The sequence below is a fragment of the Zingiber officinale genome, chromosome 2A (assembly GCF_018446385.1).
Source record: "Zingiber officinale cultivar Zhangliang chromosome 2A, Zo_v1.1, whole genome shotgun sequence".
NCBI lineage: Eukaryota > Viridiplantae > Streptophyta > Magnoliopsida > Zingiberales > Zingiberaceae > Zingiber > Zingiber officinale.
The window spans coordinates 126050804-126071097 of NC_055988.1; the positions used below are offsets into that span (position 1 = coordinate 126050804).

At 37.0% G+C, this 20294-nt stretch overlaps 1 protein-coding gene and 1 pseudogene across 3 annotated transcripts; one reads left to right on the forward strand and one right to left on the reverse strand.

The window, feature by feature from the left end:
* Nucleotides 1-3114: 3114 nt before the first annotated feature.
* Nucleotides 3115-7895, reverse strand: LOC122042232 (eukaryotic translation initiation factor 3 subunit J-like). 3 transcript variants are annotated; one of them, XM_042602244.1, is made up of 7 exons: nucleotides 7689-7894; nucleotides 7490-7574; nucleotides 4521-4648; nucleotides 4044-4195; nucleotides 3768-3915; nucleotides 3533-3692; nucleotides 3115-3446 (listed from the first exon to the last, which is right to left on the reverse strand). In XM_042602244.1, exons 2-7 carry the CDS (start codon nucleotides 7500-7502, stop codon nucleotides 3352-3354), a joined length of 696 nt encoding a protein of 231 aa, XP_042458178.1. In that variant the 5' UTR covers nucleotides 7503-7574; nucleotides 7689-7894; the 3' UTR covers nucleotides 3115-3351. The 3 variants fall into 3 exon arrangements, with proteins under 3 accessions (XP_042458178.1, XP_042458177.1, XP_042458176.1); XM_042602243.1 differs by having other exon boundaries at nucleotides 7646-7894; XM_042602242.1 differs by having other exon boundaries at nucleotides 3533-3915; nucleotides 7650-7895.
* Nucleotides 7896-9171: 1276 nt separating this feature from the next.
* Nucleotides 9172-9319, forward strand: LOC122044518 (annotated as a pseudogene).
* Nucleotides 9320-20294: the final 10975 nt, after the last annotated feature.

A 20294-nucleotide genomic window follows, 5' to 3' on the forward strand; every position in this document is an offset into this window, starting at 1 on the left:
CTTAAGGCCAGAATGGAATTCATATGTTAAATTCAGGATTAAACATTAGGTATGTCTCGATCAAAATATTATGAAAAATATTCTCTCTTTTTGGTAAAGAGTAAAATATCATAGCATGTGATTCATACCACATGTATTATGGCAACAATAAGGGTAGTAGGAGAATGGATTTTTACTTCTCTACTATATGAGATCTTTAAGATTATAAGTTAATCTCAATCTTATCCTAAGTGATTATTTAGTTGTATACTTGAAGTTCTAATTAATGTCTGCTACTTTAGCATATTTCTTATTGACTATGAATGATTTATGGAGCATAACTAGGAAAGCGACTGATTAGAATAAATAGATTCTAACTAAAAAGGAATATTAATATTTGATCTTGTCTAGAATCTGTGAGGTAGTGCGCTGGCTCCGGTGAACGAGGGTTTCAAAGACGATGAACTCCTGAAGATTCGAAAGAGCTTCTCAACGATCCTGCGCACAATGAGATGAATCAACAAAGCGTTAGTGACCTAAGATCAGAGTGGGGATCCCTGACTAGGCCCTCCGACGCTCAAGTCAGTTCCTCTCTCAAAGGTGGAAGAAGAAGAAGTACAGTAATGAAAGTACTTAGAAATAGAGTTTTAGATGCTAGAGTTTGCATACCTTACCAACGGAGAGGATCCCCCTTTTTATACTACTTCATATAACCTCCATAGTCATAAGGTAGTCCCCAGTTTGTTAGAGTTTGTTAAAAGATGAAGTCACACTTTAAGTTTCATGCAATAATTTTTTAAGGAATATTTTTTGTACCCTAGATATACTTCTTTTGTCATTTATGACTCATATTCTTGATGAAGTATGAATAGGCGTATGTTCCCGTAACTGAAGAAGCTTTTAGAGAATGTTTCCTGCCAAATTCACCAAGTTGTCATAAAACTGTTTACTAATTGTACAACATTCCCTGTTAAACAGGTTTTGGTCGGTCATTCAAGCCGATCGTATATATAGTGAGAATATCTTCTGTTAAGCATGTTTCAGTCGATCGATAAAGCCGGTCATGTATATATTGAGAATACCTTCTGTTAAGCATGTTTCGGCCGGTCAATTAAGCCGGTCGTGTATATATTGAGAATATCTTCTGTTAAGCATATTTCGGTCGAGAATGTACTATAAGCTTTATAAGGCTGAGCGCCTTTACGCTCGATCGGCTTTGTATGGCCAAGCACCTATAAGCACATTGGTGCTTGCTTGGCCTTCACTCGGCTGGTAATATACTAAAAGCTGCATAAGGATAAGTGTCTTTACGCTCGGTCGGGCTTTGTCTGGCCGAGTGCATATAAGCACATTGATGCTTACTCGACTTTTACTCGGCCGGTAATATATTAAAAGATGTATAAAGCTAAGTGTCTTTAGACTCAGTCGAGCTTTGTCCAGCTAAGCGCATATAAGCACATTGGTGCTTGCTCGGCCTTCACTCGGCCAGTAATATATAAAAAGTTGTATAAGGCTAAGTGCATTTACACTCTGTTAGGCTTTGTCCGATCGAGTGCATATAAACACATTAGTGCTCACTCAGCCTTCACTCGACCGGTAATATGCTAAAAGTTGTATAAAGCTAAGTGACTTTACGCTCAGTCGAGCATAATCTAACCGAGCGTCTGTGGAAAACCTCTATTTGGTCGGCCATTATCCTATTAATCATATATTCACCAATCTATGAGTCTCTCCTTTCTTTCTCGACCATGACTTCTACGTCACCCGACAGGCCAACCTATCATAACTCATATCAATATTGATTTACATCTTTGACATTTATTTATTGGTCGACCAGTTATATTTTTTATTGAGTATTTAAAATGTGATTATGAATAATTGTATTGATTGAAGATGTGGAACGTGTTCTCAACATAATAGTCATTATCAGGGATTGAAGATGTTCATATTGATGTAAATGATTAATCTGGGGTAAAGGTAAGTTTTTGATGTCTTAGATTCGTTCTATAGAGTAGCTAAGTCAAGTGTAACAACTTTTTAGCAGTAATTGCTCAGTGTACTTGTCGCACGAACTATTTTCCCTAAAGTATAAATTGAATATTCTTCCATGGTCTTTGTGACTGAATGACCTTTGTGATTTAACTTAGACGAGTGAGAGATATTGGCATTATCTTGTGCTTGAAATGCTTCTCGCCAAGCTCACCTCCATGAAATTACTATTGCGGCAATAACATAAGACAATTACAGCCTTTTACCGCACACAAATAACGCATATAGCATCCAAGTTATAAGAGGATCAGTTGAGCAAGAACATAGTGTGATTCAAAATCATGATTTGATTTGTGAAAGTTTGAAGGGCTCTTCGGTTCATCTGTGATTGCTTTTTCATCGATAAAGCATGAAGAATAGGATTTGCCAGCTGTCATCAATAGATATGTGTGTTTACATTTGATTTCGTTTCATGCTTTAGAGCATGCTACATATACAACTGTGTAGTAACTACCTAAATAGCTAGTATAACTGTTTTAAAGTAATTTTAATAATTTTAAAATGATTTTAATAATTTTGATCCTGGTAAAAAGTATTTTGATATAATAGTAATCAAAATTTAAAATTTTTTATTTAAAATTTTAAGATTTAAAACTTAAGATTTAGTTATAACAATATAGCAACCATCTAAATAGCTGCAACAGCTATTTTAAAATTGTTAAAATGATTTTAGCTGACTTAAAAGTGATTTTGGTAAAATTTAAATAATTTTATACATAATAATTTTAATTAAAATAAAGTAGTTATTTTTTTTGTGATAATGGCTATCGAGTTACAACAATACTGAAAATAAGAATATTTTGAATATAAAATATCTGCTGGTACGTCATAATTTGTGACATTTTAATTTTTACCTTTTTTTCTTTCCATTTCACTTTCAATCGTTTTAGGATCAAAATTCTAAATAGCAGCAAATATTATCTCTCGCTCGCTCAGAGTTCGACATGGGCATCTCTTACAATAAACAATGTAAAGATATCTCTGTCGGAACATTTTGGCATGTCCACACAATTAAACTCATATTACTAAAAGAAATCTTAAACATGAAGGCGTGTCTCTCAGAAGAAAGCATACATCTTCACAAAATGAACAATTAAACTCTTTTTTTCTCCATTGAATAGCAACGTAACATATGAATAGTTCGACCCAAGGTCAAAATAATCTCAATCATGGAGCTTTTTATAGCTTTATCAGGCAACAAATACTAATGCAACTTAGGCGCAACTCGAAAAGCCTAGGCCCATTTAAATGGAGATGCGCTTGTTTGTTCCCACTCCGACTCGAGTAAACACTTCGAATAGTACACGGAACGCACTAGACTTCTCACATGAAATCATAATCATCCACACCATCATAACCATCAGTAGCACTGTAGTCATCATCAGCCTTGTCTACGTGAAGCTGTTTTTTCTTTGCACCTGTTGGATCATAACAACCTGTCTATCATTTCCCTCGTCCAAAAGTACTGAAGAAAACACATTTTAAGTGCATGATATACACTTACCTTGCTTTTTCTTTCCTGCATTGGCTTCCTTTTCTGCCTTGAGCTTCTCGTTTGCAATTGCAGAAGCTGAGGCCGCTACTTCTTTCGCGTCTGCTGCTTTTAGTGAAGTCATAGAAAGCCTCAAGATTGCTTTAAGAAGGCCAATGTAATGAAAACTTTTCTGAAGGGAATGGGGAGTAAAGATAGTTGGTACCATACAACTATAGGAGATCCAATGAAGAACTATAAGTTTTACCTCATGAGGGCAAATTTTATAAGAAAGCAGCTCGGCGTATTCTAGAAAATCATTCTCCGACTTAGGAATAAAGTTGTCTAGGGTCTTCTGATCACCTTTCCTGGCAAACAACTCTGCAGTTGACTTGTAATCAGATTCTTCAACAAGTCTGCTACAATTAGTTACATGTTAGTGCGGGTTACACAGAAAAGATTACGTGATGACTGCTAGCAAGGAAATTTTCACACGAACCTAATCCAGTAAACTATCTTAGTAGCAAAGAATCATAAACATAACCTTTGTTGGCGAAGTTTCTCAGCAACAGGATCTGCTAGAACATCATCAGCTACATTAGATGTCTTAGCTTCAGGCAATTTGTCTTTCTTCCCTGCACTTTTGGCGCCTGCCTTTGAAGCAGTAGTCTTTGCCTCTTGTTCTGGCTTTGGTGCCTGCATAAATCCAAAATATCATTTTCAAAAACATCGCCCCACCCCAAAAAAAAACAATTCATACGTGTCATTTGTATGCTTTCAAATATTAACTTCATAAAACTGCCAGTAGTAGCTGCATTAAGCATCATGTGGACATGCCTCTTGAATAGCATAAATTTAATCGTTAATATCAAGTCCATAGGATAAAAATCAATTCCTAGATCGAGAACCGATGGTGACTGTTTCCTTTTCAGTGTATCCAAAATGCTTAGAGTTAAGCACAATTTCATTTCCTGAGAATGAAACCCATGATTAGTCCATTCAATAAAAAAATTCCTCTTACCTCTACAGTATCTTCTTCATCCTCCCAGGATTCTTTAACATGTGCATCTTCCACATCCTCATCGTCCCACTGGGTCTTTGGCTGATTAGTGGCTAAACCTGGAACTGCTGGTTCAAAATCTTCTTCATCTGAGAGAAGCAAATGAAAACGAAGTATCCAAGAGCATATTAGCAGACACGACTAATGGCAGACTTGGAAAAAGGAAGATTTTAGTATGTGTAGCACTGCAACTACAAGATATAATTTGAAAACAATACATGACTTCTGCTCATTATATTTAATTGCATACAAATTTAGCAAGAAATCGGATGCAGTGTGAACTAATCGTACCACAAAAAAAACTCAAACTCACAGAGGAAAATATTATTAAGCTTGAAATACCCTAATACATGGGATTTAACCGCCTCTATAGATTCGAAATAAGAGTTATTCTCTGTAAGCATACGACTTGGTTGTCCCAAAAATTCCAAATAAATATAAAGAACCTTTTATTCAAAACAACAAATAAAACAAAACCATATGCTACTTCATTCTCTTTAACCAAGGTGAATTTGACCGAGGTGAACTCAACTCCCGACAAGTAGTTAGTGTGCCCTTTGATCGTTGTTACCTTGATTGATGGGGCGAGTGATAGGCAATAGCAGTCACATGTGTGGGTGGTGAAGGAAGGAGATGATATAAGGCAATAGAAACTCAAAAGATATTTACACCAATGACCAAACTAGGAGTTTGGATTTGATATCAATTGGCGTAGCACCAAATAATTGTATTGTTAAAAATCTCAATCTCACTACTCATGAAGATGAAAATATTATTAAACTCAAGAAACTCCATTACATAGGATCCTCACTCCTTTTATAGTTCAAAATAAGAACTGTTCAATGTAAAAAATATCACTTGTCTAAAAAAAAATCAAATATTTAGAGGAATGAAGAAAATCCAACATGAACAATGCGTTTTCAAATCTATACAATAAGTAGAGAATATATTCAATGACTATGACTATTGCATGTGTATGATAGTTATTTGAAAGGGGAGCCAGAAAGGGTCCTCTATTGGATAGGGATGAGGTAGCTATGGACATGGTACCTGTATACTCTCCTACTAATGGGTTAGGTTTTTAAGTAAATTATAATCCTGCAAGCCTCACAAGAACTTTAATGCGCCCTTTGCTGACCAAAATATACGAAACTAAACATTACCCATCTATAACCAGTGGGCACTAGCTTGATAGTTGATACTAAGAACTAGAGGGTGGATGATCTGAAGGAAATATGAACATGGGTGGTTCTATTACTATACTTAATTGTAATATGTTCTGAACTAATAAGGTAACTTACACTTGCATAATAAAAAGTGCAAGCAAGAGGGCAAGAAACATGAAAAATATATCAAGTCTTATCAAATTTGAGTTTTTATCCCAAGCAGAATTTGGAGCTGATTTATTTATGTTTTTACTAGTCTTTCTTTAATAAAATTGCAGAACATAGTGCAAGTATCCATAACTTGACTTTAATGTATAAGATAGCAAACCTGTATTAAAACTTACAAAAAGGATGAGAGTCAAAACTTAAAGGGAAGAGTGATCCGGGTACTCCTCTGGATTGGCAATTTAATGTTGAGGAAAGAGGCAACTGAACTGATATCCTAACTTAACCAATTAGCTGATGGCTCACAAGAATCAATGAACAACGATAATTATACATCAAGAATAAATAATCCCCAACTCACTAAAATTTACCAATGATGATGTAGATGGATAACTTATTACTACAACGTACATACAAGGTGATATTTAGAGAAGATTTTTTTTAAAAAAAAATAATCATTCGGTTTTGAGTTACTTTAAGGATAAAGAAATCAGAAATCAAACTGATCGTCATTACTGAGGTCATATGCATCATATAGTTTCACTTATTACTCCACCAATGCCTTTTTTGCATCATTTCATTACATGTGTGACTCAACTTGCCATCTTCAAAAGTGGTTAGCACTATTTCTGGATTTGAAAGTGTGCATTCTAAATCCATTCAACTCATAAATTTACTACAATTTAAGACAGTTTTGTAGATATATGCTTCAACATAATTTTTTTTTTTTTTTGGAAAGATATGCTTGAAAAGTTACATATTAGATGCATACATGCAATATGTGGTCAGCCGACGGCATGGCAAGTATATGTAGACATATGCGAATCATATTAGAGGAATTAGAAATAATTAGTATTGATATAAATGCTTATCGCAAATATAACCTACAATATGCAATCTATAATTCAATGTAAAAGAATACACGAACCATATAATTTGAAACATGTTATATATAACAACACAATTTTGCTTAGTGCCATTGTGTTGAAGATCGTAGAAAAATATTTTAAGAACATCTAATATTCTTTTAAACAAAACAAAAGCCAATTGTTTGTCCACCAGCTCAATGCATTCCAGATTTGATTCAACACATTTGCTTAGGGAAGTTTTGTTGCTTGCGACTGATCCTATACTTGATGCTCTGTGTACCAGCCAGTCTCTAAGAAGCAAACTTAAACGTAATTTATTAACTGATCATGTAACAAATAGTCCACGTTGTCTAAAGCCAGTAGCTAAAGCGTAAACTGATGAGTCCAATGAGTTGCAATATTTACTACTTTTTGCAACACAAAAGGTATAATTTCTTGAACCTTAAATCAATTAGTTTAAGAACAAATTAAGAAGGAAAAATAGAAAACGAAAAAAAAACAATTGAGATGGTAAATGTTAGGGAAAAGAGATAAAATATATAGTTAATTCGCATCTAATTAGTTATTAGGCAGCCCCAGATATCAAAAGAATAACCAAGGATAGCTTCTGCAGACATCGTTCAAAATTCATTGGGTAAAGAAAGGACTAATCCTTTTCTCGACCAACCATAACTTAAATCAATTGATTGGAATTGGTTCATATCTATTTGACAATTGGAAGACGACTAACCCCAATCGGCCATGAGTCCTCCCTTTCAATCCCACAGCCCGTCGCTACAGCTTCCAAATTTTCGTCTCCGTGAAACGTAAGAACACTATCAGAAGAAGAAAAAATCATGTAACGAGTGAGACATGTAATAAAAAATAAAAAAATACACGATTATACCTACAATAAGTAAAACGGCGAAAGATTCTCCCAAACAAACAACCGTGGGAAAGGCGAGATCGGTCCTCAAAGGGGCAAGCCGGCGCCCCAGCAATCGACAAGTCGAGTTAAGCAGTAAAGGGCAAAAAAAAGGGACGAGATCGCGAAGGCGGCGACGACGGCGGCGTAGGGGAATTGAGAAGCAGAGGAAGGAAGAAGGGAGAGAGATGCGGGGAAGAGAAGGGTAGCGAAACGGACGGGGGTTAACATCTCACCGTCGGAGCCGTTTTATGCGGTGCGACTCGGGTCAAGGTTGGATCAGCTACAGCTGCCTCTCGCGTGTTTTGCATGCAAACTTCTTTATTGACAATTTTATAATCTGATATATTCTTTTTATAAATTACACTCGTACTCGTACTCATACTTATGCGAAAGTATATTCATACTCATACTTATGCGAAAGTATATTAAAATATTTACATCAATTTCTTTATTACTATATCTAAAATTTAAAATAAATAATTTATTTTATTAAATTTAAATAATCATTTATTATTACACTACATTAAATTTAGATAAATGATCCTTAATTTTTTATTTTTTTTTTATTTTTTATTATTATATTTATGGAATGAGTTGAATGAGAAAGATTGAATGGAAGGAGAGAAATTAAAAAAAATTATTATTTTATTTTTAGAATAAAAAATCACTATTCAATTTATCCAAAATTTAAAATAAAATTTTTAAATAAAATAATTAATGTGGATGCTCTTATAACAAATCAAACGGAGTTCAATTTTATAATATTTAAACTTATTTCCTAATGAGACGCACCTAAATTTTTGGTGTGACGTGAGAAGTTATCGTATTTTTCTGAATTTGTTTGATGGATCAAATTCAAATGTGAGATTTTTATTTATTTATAAATTTAACAAGAAAATTATTTACGATTAATTTTTATAAATTTATGTTTATAAACGTTAATAAATTGAATGTATATTCAAGTTTATTTATTTAATTTAATAGGATAATAGAAGATATTTTAATATAATAATATTTAATGTGTAGTAATTTTGATTGAGTTAAAAATTAATTTTAATTTCTTATAACAGTTGTAATGGTAGGAAAGATGAATAAAAGTAAAGTCGAGGACGGCGAACTTTAGGTCTATATTAAAAGTTTCAAGTTTGTTAGTTTATATTGTGTTATTTTAATATTTTATTAAGAATATGTTCTCTTTATTATTTAATTTTGGTAAAGTTTAAAATAAAATTATATTATTATCCTTTTTTTTCTTTTCATGTAAAAATAATTTTAAAATTTATTAGTAATTTTCATAAATCCATCAACAACTACGGTACGGTATATTATTAAAAAAATTTCTCATTAATCAATCAGAGATCTAGAGTTCGAGACTTAGCTGTAGTATATTTTTCTTATTAATCAATTAGAAATCTAGAATTTTCTTTAATTCCACATCTTAGAATTAGCAACACTGTGAGCAGAGAAGCTTCTATAAATACCTTAGGTCAGCAATATTAGAAAGTATACTTTTCTCGACTTTTTGGCTAAGATCAAGTATGATATTAAATTAATTTTTTATAAGGGAGAGTCCATTACAGTAAGTAGCTTGTTGTTGGAATTCTCAAATGTCACCCTAGCATTGCACTATTACATGAGTCTAGCGCACCCTTACCCAATTTATAGGCGGCCTTTTGGCTAAAATTAATTATAGTTGGTGGGACAGTTGTCCCACCTCAATTTTTTGTAAGTACTCCTAGAGATGTATAAAATTATAAAAATATTAGAGTCTTGTCCCACTAAAATAAATAAAAGTATGAGTAATACTCAAAAATTAAAACTATTTTCTATAGGTCAATTTTTCTTCCCTCATATCTCTCCCTACATTGCCCCACTGGGTATATGAGGAGAGACTTTCTCTCGCACATGGGCTGACAGAGCTGCAAATCTAGGGGCTCAAATTTACAATAAACCATGTTGACTCGTGTACGAGCATTACCTGCGCTCGTCAAATACTTGACCAACTGGGATAAATTTTGCCCAAGTAAAATAACCAATAATGAATACATTTTTGCTACATGCTCAAGTGTATAACGGATGCATTAACATTTTGATCTGAACGGTAATGACAACCAATGGCCTTTAATCTATTAGTCTCTTGCGGTCGGTAAGAGGGGGTGAATTATCTTGTACAAATAAACTCAAACTTTTCTCGATCTTTGTAGCTTGATTAAAATAATACTTGTACAAAAAGAAACTAATTAAAAGAGAAAGAAAAGACACGAAGAAGTTTACTTGGTTTGCAATCAGGGTGATCCGGCGGTTAGAACAGGGGACCCCCATTCTGAGGGGTCAATGCCACGCGGGAGTCAAAAGGCCAGGTGGCCGACCGGGGAAGGATGGCCCGACCTCCCGGCCGGCCGACCGGTGAATAGTCGATGGCAAAAGTCGCCCCGACAGAAGTCGGGGTTCCGACGCTCGATTGAACAGTAACGAAGGGCCGAGCGGACGTCATGATCGTCCGAAGGCAATATAACATACTGCTAGTAGTCCCTACATAACATCTTACCGAAGATCTCCCCAGCATGACGATGGAGAGAGAAGGCCGAACGTGAAGTAAGTGCCAGCCGGACGGACGCCCCGTCCCGCCGGCCGGACGGACGCCCCGTCCCGCCGGCCGGACGGACGCCCCGTCCCGCCGGCCGGACGGACGCCCCGTCCCGCCGGCCGGACGGACGCCCCGTCCCGCCGGCCGGACGGACGCCCCGTCCCGCCAGCCGGACGGACGCCCCGGCCTGTGGTCGGTAAAGAAGGACGAACATCTTATGACAGCTGTCAAGTCCTATGGCTAGGTCATACTCCAAATCTGACAACGAGGTGTTCTGTTGTCCCATCGAAGACGTGCTTGGACTGTAGCAGTATGGTGTCAGATAAGCTTTCTGACAGACACATACCGAGGTATGGGCTACGGACACGTATGCGCCTCGGTGGACGTGCAGGAGCTCTTTCACCGCTCTATATAAAGAGCCTTATACTTCGCCGGAGGTACGTGTGGGACACCTTTGGAGCCACTTTTTTCATTACTTGCTTGCCTGACTTGAGCGTCGGAGGGTCGCCGCCGGGAACTCCTTCCCGGCCCGACTTCTGTGCAGGTTCGCCGGAGGTTCGTGCAACCAGTCGAAGACCCACGTCAGCCACCGGAGAGCGCCACGTGCCCAGCGTCCGTTGGTTCAGCATTCGGACAGGATCACAGGGGATTGCTAATCCAAGATGTTGAAGCCTCACTATCCAATCTCCTTCAGACGAAGAAGCCTCTTATAGCAGTTAAAGCACTCAGTTACAAAATCAAACAGAAAGAGAGTTGTTTACAAATATTCTATTTAGCTGCTGGGATCAGAGCTATATTTATAGCCCTAGAAGGGTTCTAGGCACCTGAACATGGATAGAATTTTATCCACGTTGTACTGGATCGCAACAGGTGGCTTTGCGATAAACTTTTCGATCCGGGTGCCTGGAAGGGTTCTAGGCACCCGGACGGTGTTGATACGGCCACCCTGGGGTGAGGTGCCCTGGGGCCGCCAGGGGATTCAGGCGCCCGGACTATCCAAGCGGCCCAGACAGTCAACATTTCGTTGGTTGTCTGATTTCTCCCTGATCCGGCTTCGTTCGCTTGGGTGATTTTAGTCATCCGGAATAGAGCTCGCCCGAACCCATTTACCGGTCTTTTCGAACAACCTTCCGCTCCGGCTTCTCATCCCTCGGAACAGTCGTGCGCTTCATTCTCGTCTGCCAATGTACTCTTCCGCAGTGCCTTGTCGCTCAGACGCACCGAGTCCGTCGACTCTCTCCTGTGCCATCCTTCTCGCTAACTACGTCTTTCGCTCGACCTTCTGTGCTCCTAAGTTTCTGCACACTTAGACACAAGGCATTAAAAGACATTAGGACCTAACTTGACTTAGTTGTTTACATCAAAACTACCACGAGATATTTACAATCTCCCCCTTTTTGATGTGAGCAAACCAAGTTAAGTTAAGGTAAATAAAAAAACAAATAATAGAAAACTAACAAGTACATATTTCTATTTAATAAAAAATATGTAAAAATAAAAAATGTACTCTCCCCTTAAACTTAACCTCTAAGTCTCCCTTTTTTATCACATTAAAAATTGGAGTATGTCATGAAAAAAACTTGAAAAAAAAAAGTTTAAAAATTCTAAATATTTTTATAGTGGTTAAACAAACATAATCAAGGTTGTAATAAAATTTTCATGAAATTATGAATTTAATTTAAGCAATAATAAATTTTCTTCTACAAAAGTTAAATTTTTAAAAAAATCTTAAAAATAGTTCTTAAGTTTAAAAAATCTTGAAATTTTTTTAAGTATGTATTATAGAAAGTAGCTTTGCAGAGAAAATAAATTTTTAAAAAATAACTTTTTGAGAATTTTTCATATTAAAAATTTATATTTAGATAAATAATTTATAGAAAATTCACCAATGGTTAAAAATTTCAGAAAAAAATTCTATAGATGAGTAATGAAATCCTAAAAATTAAATTCTAATTAATTTCTAACCTAAATTATGCAAAACAATTTATTTGATAATTCTAAGTAAACAATAAAAATTAAATCAATTAAAAGTATGACATGCATAAAAATTTAATTTAAGCATGATTTTGGAACCCAAAATAGGTTCATTCCTACTGGATTAATTAGAAATTTTCTAGGGATATATTTTGGTGATAACTTTCTAACATGGCCCTTGTAATATCTAAAATACCAATTAAGTCTTGAATTATTTCTAAAATTTGAAAGAATAAAAGCTAAACATGCATAATTTTTTAAATTTTGTATTTATTCGTTTAAATTTTCATTTTCTATTTTTAGTTTGTTAAAATCTTCCCATTGACAAGATGTTGGTAGGGTTCTTTTTAATCATTATTTTCTTTTAATAATTTTTTATTCTAAATTTCTAATTTATAGAAAACTTTAGACAGGATTTTTATAAACTTAAATAACTTATCAGGAGGTAGAGTTTGTACCTGACTTACCTCGTCGATCTCTTGATCTGAAGCTCCCCCTGCAGTGATGCTTCCTTCTAACAATGCTCCTCCTTCATCGATGCTCATTGCGGATGAGCTTGCTTTATCTTCTTCTTTATGACTTGCCATCAGTGCAAGTACGACGTAGGCTTCGATTTCTGACTCTGATAATGTTTTGTCCCATGTTGCTTTTAGGTTCTTGTACCTTTTTTGGGTTGGTCTTTTGTTGCTCTTGTCGTCCTTGTCTTTGTTCTTCAATTTTGGACAGTTGTCTTTCACATGCCCCTCTTTATTACAGTGGTAGTATTGTATCTTTCTTTTCCTTCTTTTACCCTACACTTGATTAAACTTATTAGTTTTAAATAACTTTTTAAATTTCCTTACTATGATTGTCGTTTCGTCATTATCGATAGAGGTTTCGGATTCTGGTTCATCTATTTTTGCCTTTAGAGAAATGTTCTGCTTCATCTTTGTTTTAGATCTACATTTCTAGATTCATGAATTTCAAATGTTGAAAATAACTCCTCTAAATCACTTACCTCTAAGTCCCTAGAGATGAAATAAGCATCTACTAGGGTTAATCATTTAGGAGCACTAGGAAATACATTAAGTACGTACCTTAGTGAATTTTAGTTGGTTACCTTTTCTCCAAGATTCGTGAGTCCGGTGATGAGTTCCTTGATTCTTGAGTGGAGGTGTGCGACGATTTCTCCTTCTTCTAACCGGAGGTTGCAGATCTGGTTCAGAAGTAGGTCTCGTCTTGCGAGTTTGGCTTCGGACATACCTTCGTGTAGCCCCAGGAACTTCTCCCAAAGTTCCTTTGTTGATTCGTAGGCGCCGATTCTATTGACTTCTTGCGAAGGTAGGATGCTCAGTAGATGAAATTTGACTCATCCATTGGCTACAAAATCTACTTGCTCCTTCTTGGTTCGTTGATATTCTTTTTTGTCCTTCGGTGCTACAAAACCATACTTTAAAATGAGTAATAAATCGAAGTCTATTTTGAAGAATACCTCCATCTTTCTTTTCCAAATCGCGAACTCTCCCTTGAACTTAGGCAGATAGATGCTCAGTCTGGCCATCTCTTGTGATTTTATCGACGGTTAATCCTTCTGAAACAACCTTCCTCTGATACCACTTGTTGGTCCCTTGCGGCTAACAAAAGAGGATGAATTGACCTATACAAATAAACTCAAACCTTTCTCAATCTTTGTAGCTTGATTAAAATAACACTTGTACAAAAAGAAACTAATTAAAAGAGAAAGAAGAGGCACGGAGAGGTTTACTTGGTTTACAATCAGGGAATTGCTAATCCAAGACGTTGAAGGCTCACTATCTAATCTCCTTCAGGCGGATAAGTCTCTTACAGTAGTTAAAGCACTCAGTTACAAAACCAAATAGAAAGAGAGTTGTTTACAAGTGTTCTGTTTAGCTACTGGATTAGGGATGCATTTATAGTCTTGATCGAGGCGCTTGGAAGGGTTCCAGGCACTTGGACATTGATAGAATTTTATCTACGTTGTATTGGATTGTAACAGGTGGCTTTGAGATAAACTTTTCAGTTCGAGTGCCTGGAAGGGTTCTGGGCACCAGGACAGTGTCGATACTGTTGGTGCAATTGACCTCTAGGGTTTTGATGTTTGACAATGCACCCAAATCTGGTCAGTTTGACCAAGGGTTAATCCAAATAGGACTTGATGTTTGGATTAGAGAGCAGTCTAGTCAGGACTAGATGACTAGCAAGGAGAAGTAAGTCCTAACTAAAGGTTAGACAAAGTGGAAGTCCTGGTGAGTGAAGCTGGACCCTAGTAAGTGAAGCTAGGTGGTGGAAGTCCTGGTGAGTGATGTCGGGCCCTAGTGAGTGAAGCCAGGTGGTGGAAGTCCTAGTGAGTGAAGTCGGACCCTAGTGAGTGAAGATAGGTGGTGGAAGTCCTGGTGAGTGAAACCAGGTCCTAGTGAGTGAAGCTAGGTGGTGTAGGTCCTAGTAAGTGAAGTCGGGCCCTAGCGAGTAAAGCTAGATGAAGGAAATCCTGGTGAGTGAAGCCAGACTCTAGCGAGTGAAGCTAGGTGGAGGAAGTCCTAGTGAGTGAAGTCAGGCAATGAAAGTCTTAGTGAGTGAAGCTAGGCAACCCTAGGGGGAGATAACCCTAGGTTATATGTGACAGACTGGTTTTCAGTCGACCGAACCAGCGAATCTTGAATTCTGTTAACACTGTTTTACTGTACTATTTTATCTATTGTGTTAACTCAATGTTGTAGGGAAGTCCAGCTAGGTCGACAGGCCAACCGGATAGCTGACACGAGTCCAGACTGGTCGATGGGCTGACCAGATGTCTGGCAAAACGTAAGTAAAGGTAAGTCACTGGAGGAGAGTGACTGTGAGTACGCGTCCCAGTTGAGGGACAGTAGGCGCCGGTCCAGTTTAGGTCCATTTCGGATCCCTAAATTGAGACATTGACTAGTTCCTGGTCTTGGGAGGACAGGAGCTAATTACTCTATTTTTTATATTGTGCTAACACTTGTCCTGCAGAATATTTTGGACTAACACATTTATTGCAGGGTAAGAAAATGAGCAAAGAAGCAAAGCTGCCTTCGGGTGAACAATACCCGAAGGTGCCTTCCATGGCTATGGAAGGCGTCTCGGTATTGTTCATGGAAGACGCCTTCTATGGCTATGGAAGGCGCCCTCCATGATAAAATTTGACCGGTTCGCAGATAAGATGTAGCGTTGTTGGGATAGATCTATCCCATTGGAGGCACCTTCAAGGCCTTTGGAAGGTGCCTTCCAAGCCCTTTATAAGGCAGTTTCGAGGAGGCTTTGAAAAAACAACTACATACAAGCTACTGCGCGCATATTTGAGCCTCCAACTCCTCCCAATTCCTACTGTGACTCTGCTGCGAAGCTGCTAATCCCAACGACTGCTCTGAGGAGTTCTGATCGCGCCTAGCAGACAAACATCAATACAAAGCGCCTCATTTCGATTCCTTATAAGTGTTGGTAAAATCTTATTATTGTACTTACCTACTATTAAAGGACAAGTGCAAGCTGTTGCGCTTGGCCTAACTTTTTGTACTCGATTCTCTCTACTGGGGGTACCAAAAGAGGTTTTTAGTGGATTGTCTATCGATAGGTCCACGAGACCTGGGTTTTGGAGTAGGAGTCGTCGAAGGCTCCAAATCAAGTTAAAAATCACTTGTGTTCTTCTCATACTTTCTTATTTTCATTTTTCGCTACGTACTTGTGTTTTAAAACTAAAAAAAAAAATTTAAACCCCTTGATTCCCCCCCCCCCCCCTCACGTGCGTCACGATCCAATAGATAGTGTGAGGGCCCTGGGGGCGCCCAGGGGATCTGAGCACCTGGACTTGGTCCAAATGCCCCGGACAGTCAACTTTTTATTGGCTATCCAATTTCTCCCCTATCCGACTTCATTCGCTTGGGTGATTTCGCCCATCCGAAATATGACTCACCCGAACCCATTTCCTTACCTTCTCGACTAACCTTCCGCTCTGGCTTCTCTTCCTTCGGAACCGCCTCATGCTTCCTTCTCGTCCACCAACATACTTTTCTGCAGCGCTTTATCCTTCGGACACACCAAACCCGTCGACTCTCTCCCATGTCATCCTTCTTGCTAGCTGCGCCTTTCGCTCAACTTTTTATGCTCCTAAGTTCCTACTCACTTAGACATAAGATATAAAAAATAACAGGATCTAACTTGACATGGTTGATCACATCAAAACTATCACGAGGTACTTACATAATCAACCATTTAACATAGCCTAAGGGGATGTGATCCTATACAAGGAAGCTCGATCTTGAGCAAAAAGAGAGCAGCAAAAGCTAGTAAAGAAGAGAATCTTCATCCACCTGCATTCCACCTCTCTCTAATCCTCTCTGTTGTGCATCTCTTGCTCAGTAGAATATTCGTGATAGTATTTGAGTACCTCTCAGTTCACTGTGACCACTAATGATTGGTGGGGATTAGGGATTTACCATTACATCCTAGGAAGTAAATGACCTACAATAACCTCGAAACACAGTCAAAGGTAGGCCAAATCTATTATAAGGAAACTATGTCGAACGTAAGCCTCAGTGTCTCTGTTTCTGAGTACTCAAAAACTCATCACTCAGACTCGGGATTACTTCCCGAATACTCAAGAACACTCTTCCACTCACTAACTCGACAACTTGGTGACTCAACGCTCGACAACTCAGCCAACTCGGCACTCAGGTGACTTGCTAGCTAGGCCAATTGACTCGACAGTTGGCTAACTCAACACTTGATAGTCGACAATCAACCATACAAGGCAACCCAATTTTCCAATCATGCATCCCGAATAGCTCTTTCTTCCCTACTTGGTTGTCTGAGATTATCAACTCATGTCATCTTAATAGATAAAATTGATTTTCACTCTATAATTTCAAATTCAGATTATCTCCCGTAATCTTCGGCAACAAGATTGTCCAACAATCTTAAAGCATATTCATTTTTGTTAAGATGGTCACGAAGACTATTGAGGTATAATAGACTCAATACGTGACAACTCCTTCCACCCTAATTGGAAATATTCTAATCAATCATAGGGAAATGCCAGAGAAATTCACTGGGTTGAACATCACGCGATGGCAGCAAAAGATGCTCTTCTACCTGACCACGCTGAATGTGGCTCAGTTCTTGACCGAGGAACCTCCCAAGTATGATGAGAATGTTATTAATGTCAGGACCATCAGTGTAGAGGAGGCAAAGACTTATTCTGTATTCTTATGTCGAAACTCCATTCTCAACTGTCTTATTGAATTGCTATACACTGTGTATAGTACAAAGAGAATGACTAAGGAATTATAGGAGTCCTTAGACAAGAAGTATAAGATGGAGGATGCGGGGGCCAAGAAGTTCATTGTGGGTCGATTCTTGAACTACAAGATAGTTGACTCTAAGACTGATCTGATCAGCCAAATCCAAGAAATTCAGGTGGTTCTGCTCGAGACCCACTTGGAATGTATGGTTCTGAGTGAAACCTTCCAAATGGCTACTATCATTGACAAGTTGTCTCCTAGCTAGAAGGACTTCAAAAATTACTTGAAGCACAAGCATAAAGAGATGAACATGGAATAACTCATTATTAGACTTTGAATTGAGGAAGACAACAAGAGTTCTGAGAAAAAGTTGTTCTCTCATGCTATTGTGAAAGCCAATATGGTCGAGCATAGTCAAAACATAAAATAGAAGAATCATAAGTCTTCCAAGATGGGGCCCAGAGAAAAAAGAAATTCTCTAGGTAGTGTTGGTGTAGATTGCACTAATAATCAAACTCAGATTTTGATGTATGACAAAGGTTAAAGTTAGATTATGTTGTGATCTAATCCTTTTACCAAGTATGTAGAATATGAACTTGATGGGTCTAGAGGACCGAAACACCAAGATGAAGTCCAACTAGGTTGATAGCTGGAACGAAGTCCATATTGATTAAGATCTGGTAGAAGGAAGCTCAGTTGAGTTGACAACTGGCTGAAATCTAGATTGATTGAGATTTGACAAAAGTCCTGATGGGTCAAGAGACCTAACATTAAGGAAGTATGTGATTGGTAAGTGAAGGTAAGCAATTGGAGGAGTGATCCAGTGAGAACGCATTCTCAGTTAAGAGAATAGTAGGCATTAGTTCGACCTAGGATTTTAGCAAAACTCAAAGTCAGGACCTAACAGTCCGAAAACTATCAAATATATTACTCATTTTCATATTATTGCTTGTTATGCTAATTTTATGATACATGAAAGTAAAAGGCTGAAAAATGGTTCCAAGCGCCTGGACTTGGTCTAAGCGCCTGGTGGTCTGGACGCCCGGAGGTGGTCCAGGCACCCGGGCAAGGGGTGAAGCCAGTGGGCAACCAGATGATGTGGCAGATGCTGAGTGGACGACACATGTCAGGGTCCAAGCACCCGAACCAGTCTAAGTGCCCGAAGGTGGATAAACTTTCAGAGATAAAGTTTTGTCAAGGAGTCACCACATCAGCAATATAGGCATCCGAGGGCAGTCAGGTGCCCAGAGATAGACTATAAAAAGGACTTCGACTAGCTACTTTAAAAAAGCATTCATTATGACTTTCATTATTACACACTGCTCCAAGAAGGCTCCGACTATACTGAAAGGCTGCTTCGACAACCAACTATCAAGCATTTATGTTTATATTTCCTTTTTGTCAGTAACTTTTTATTTTACAATTTGTGTACTCAAATTTTGTAACTCTAGTTTTGAACTGATAGTGATTACTCAATAAAAGTACTCAATGAGTGCAAGTCTTGGAGTAGGAGTCGTCGAAGACTCCGAATCAAGTAAAAAAATACTTGTGTTAGCACTTGCTCTTTCTACTTTCTCTTTTCTGCTGCGTTTGTTTTAACTTGTGATTTTAGAAAAAGCGACGAACGCTATACACCCCCCTCTAGTGTCTTTTCGATCATATAAGTGGTATCAAAGTGAGTTCGCTCTAAATTGGTGCAACCACCAATCGAGCAGGGGGTTTTCACCTCATTTCTTCGTTTATTTTTTGTTAAAACAAAATATATATCATTTTTGAGTAAAAAATATTCTTATGCCTTTTTCTAATTTTGTATTTTTCATATTTTCACCATTAGTCAGAATTGGTGCAATATCTCTTTTGACAAAATTTATCATTATTTTTTTTATTATTTTTTTTAAAATTAGTGCAACACCACTCAAGATATTTTTTCACTTTATTCTCTCCCACACTACTTGCCCCAAAACCTAGTCTTGAAATTTCTTTTTGAAATTGTGCTGTGTAAGAAAAATGGAGCACAAAGAGATGCTCAAGCGAAATATCAACGAACCATCTCCATACGAGACATACAAGATGAACAAATTCATTCTATGTAGGATGCAAATGGAAAGCTTCATCTTGATGAATGACTTCGATGATAGCATGGCGCTGAAGCGATCTTCTCATAACTCGAAAGTAAACTAAAAGGTAATAAAGTTAATTTCAGATTTATTGCTTAACAAAGTTACATGCATGATAAGAAAGGTCAAAGATGTCCACGAGTTTTGGACCCACATGACCAAGCTTCACGAGAAGCCGTTGAAGATGAAGGAACAAGACAAAAATACATCCAAACTCGTGTCCAATCCAATAGAGAAACATACAGAATTAGGAGTTACGATTCTGGTTAGTATATTTTATTATAAAAATGTCCTTATGAATAATAAATTAGAGAATAATTATTTGGGCAATAAATTAGATAATATCTTGTATGATAAATTAGAGTTGAAAATTTTGAATAATTTTGATAATTCCAAACTTAATAAAAAAAATCGAACTTAATTATTTTAGAAAATTCAAATTCAATTAATCCTAAAAATTTGAATTTAAATAAATTAATTAATAAAAATCTTAAAAATAATGAAGTCAATATAGATAAAATTAATAAAATTCTTAATAATATATGTGATAATCTAGATAATATCAATCTAAAGATTTTTAACAAAAATGATTTAACAAATTCAAAATTAAAAAATAATAAAAACTTAAATATTAAAGATAATTTGTTAAATAAATATATAATTTAACAAATTTAAATTTTAAAATTTAAGAGTTA

What these genes read in the sequence shown, in the direction of transcription:
- LOC122042232 (XM_042602242.1), bottom strand. An exon ending in ATGAAGAAGATACTGTAGAG is followed by an intron (nt 4,196 to 4,520) that starts GTAAGAGGAATT and finishes GGATTTATGCAG; the next exon opens with GCACCAAAGCCAGAACAAGA. An exon ending in TGCAGGAAAGAAAAAGCAAG is followed by an intron (nt 3,447 to 3,532) that starts GTAAGTGTATAT and finishes ATGATCCAACAG; the next exon opens with GTGCAAAGAAAAAACAGCTT.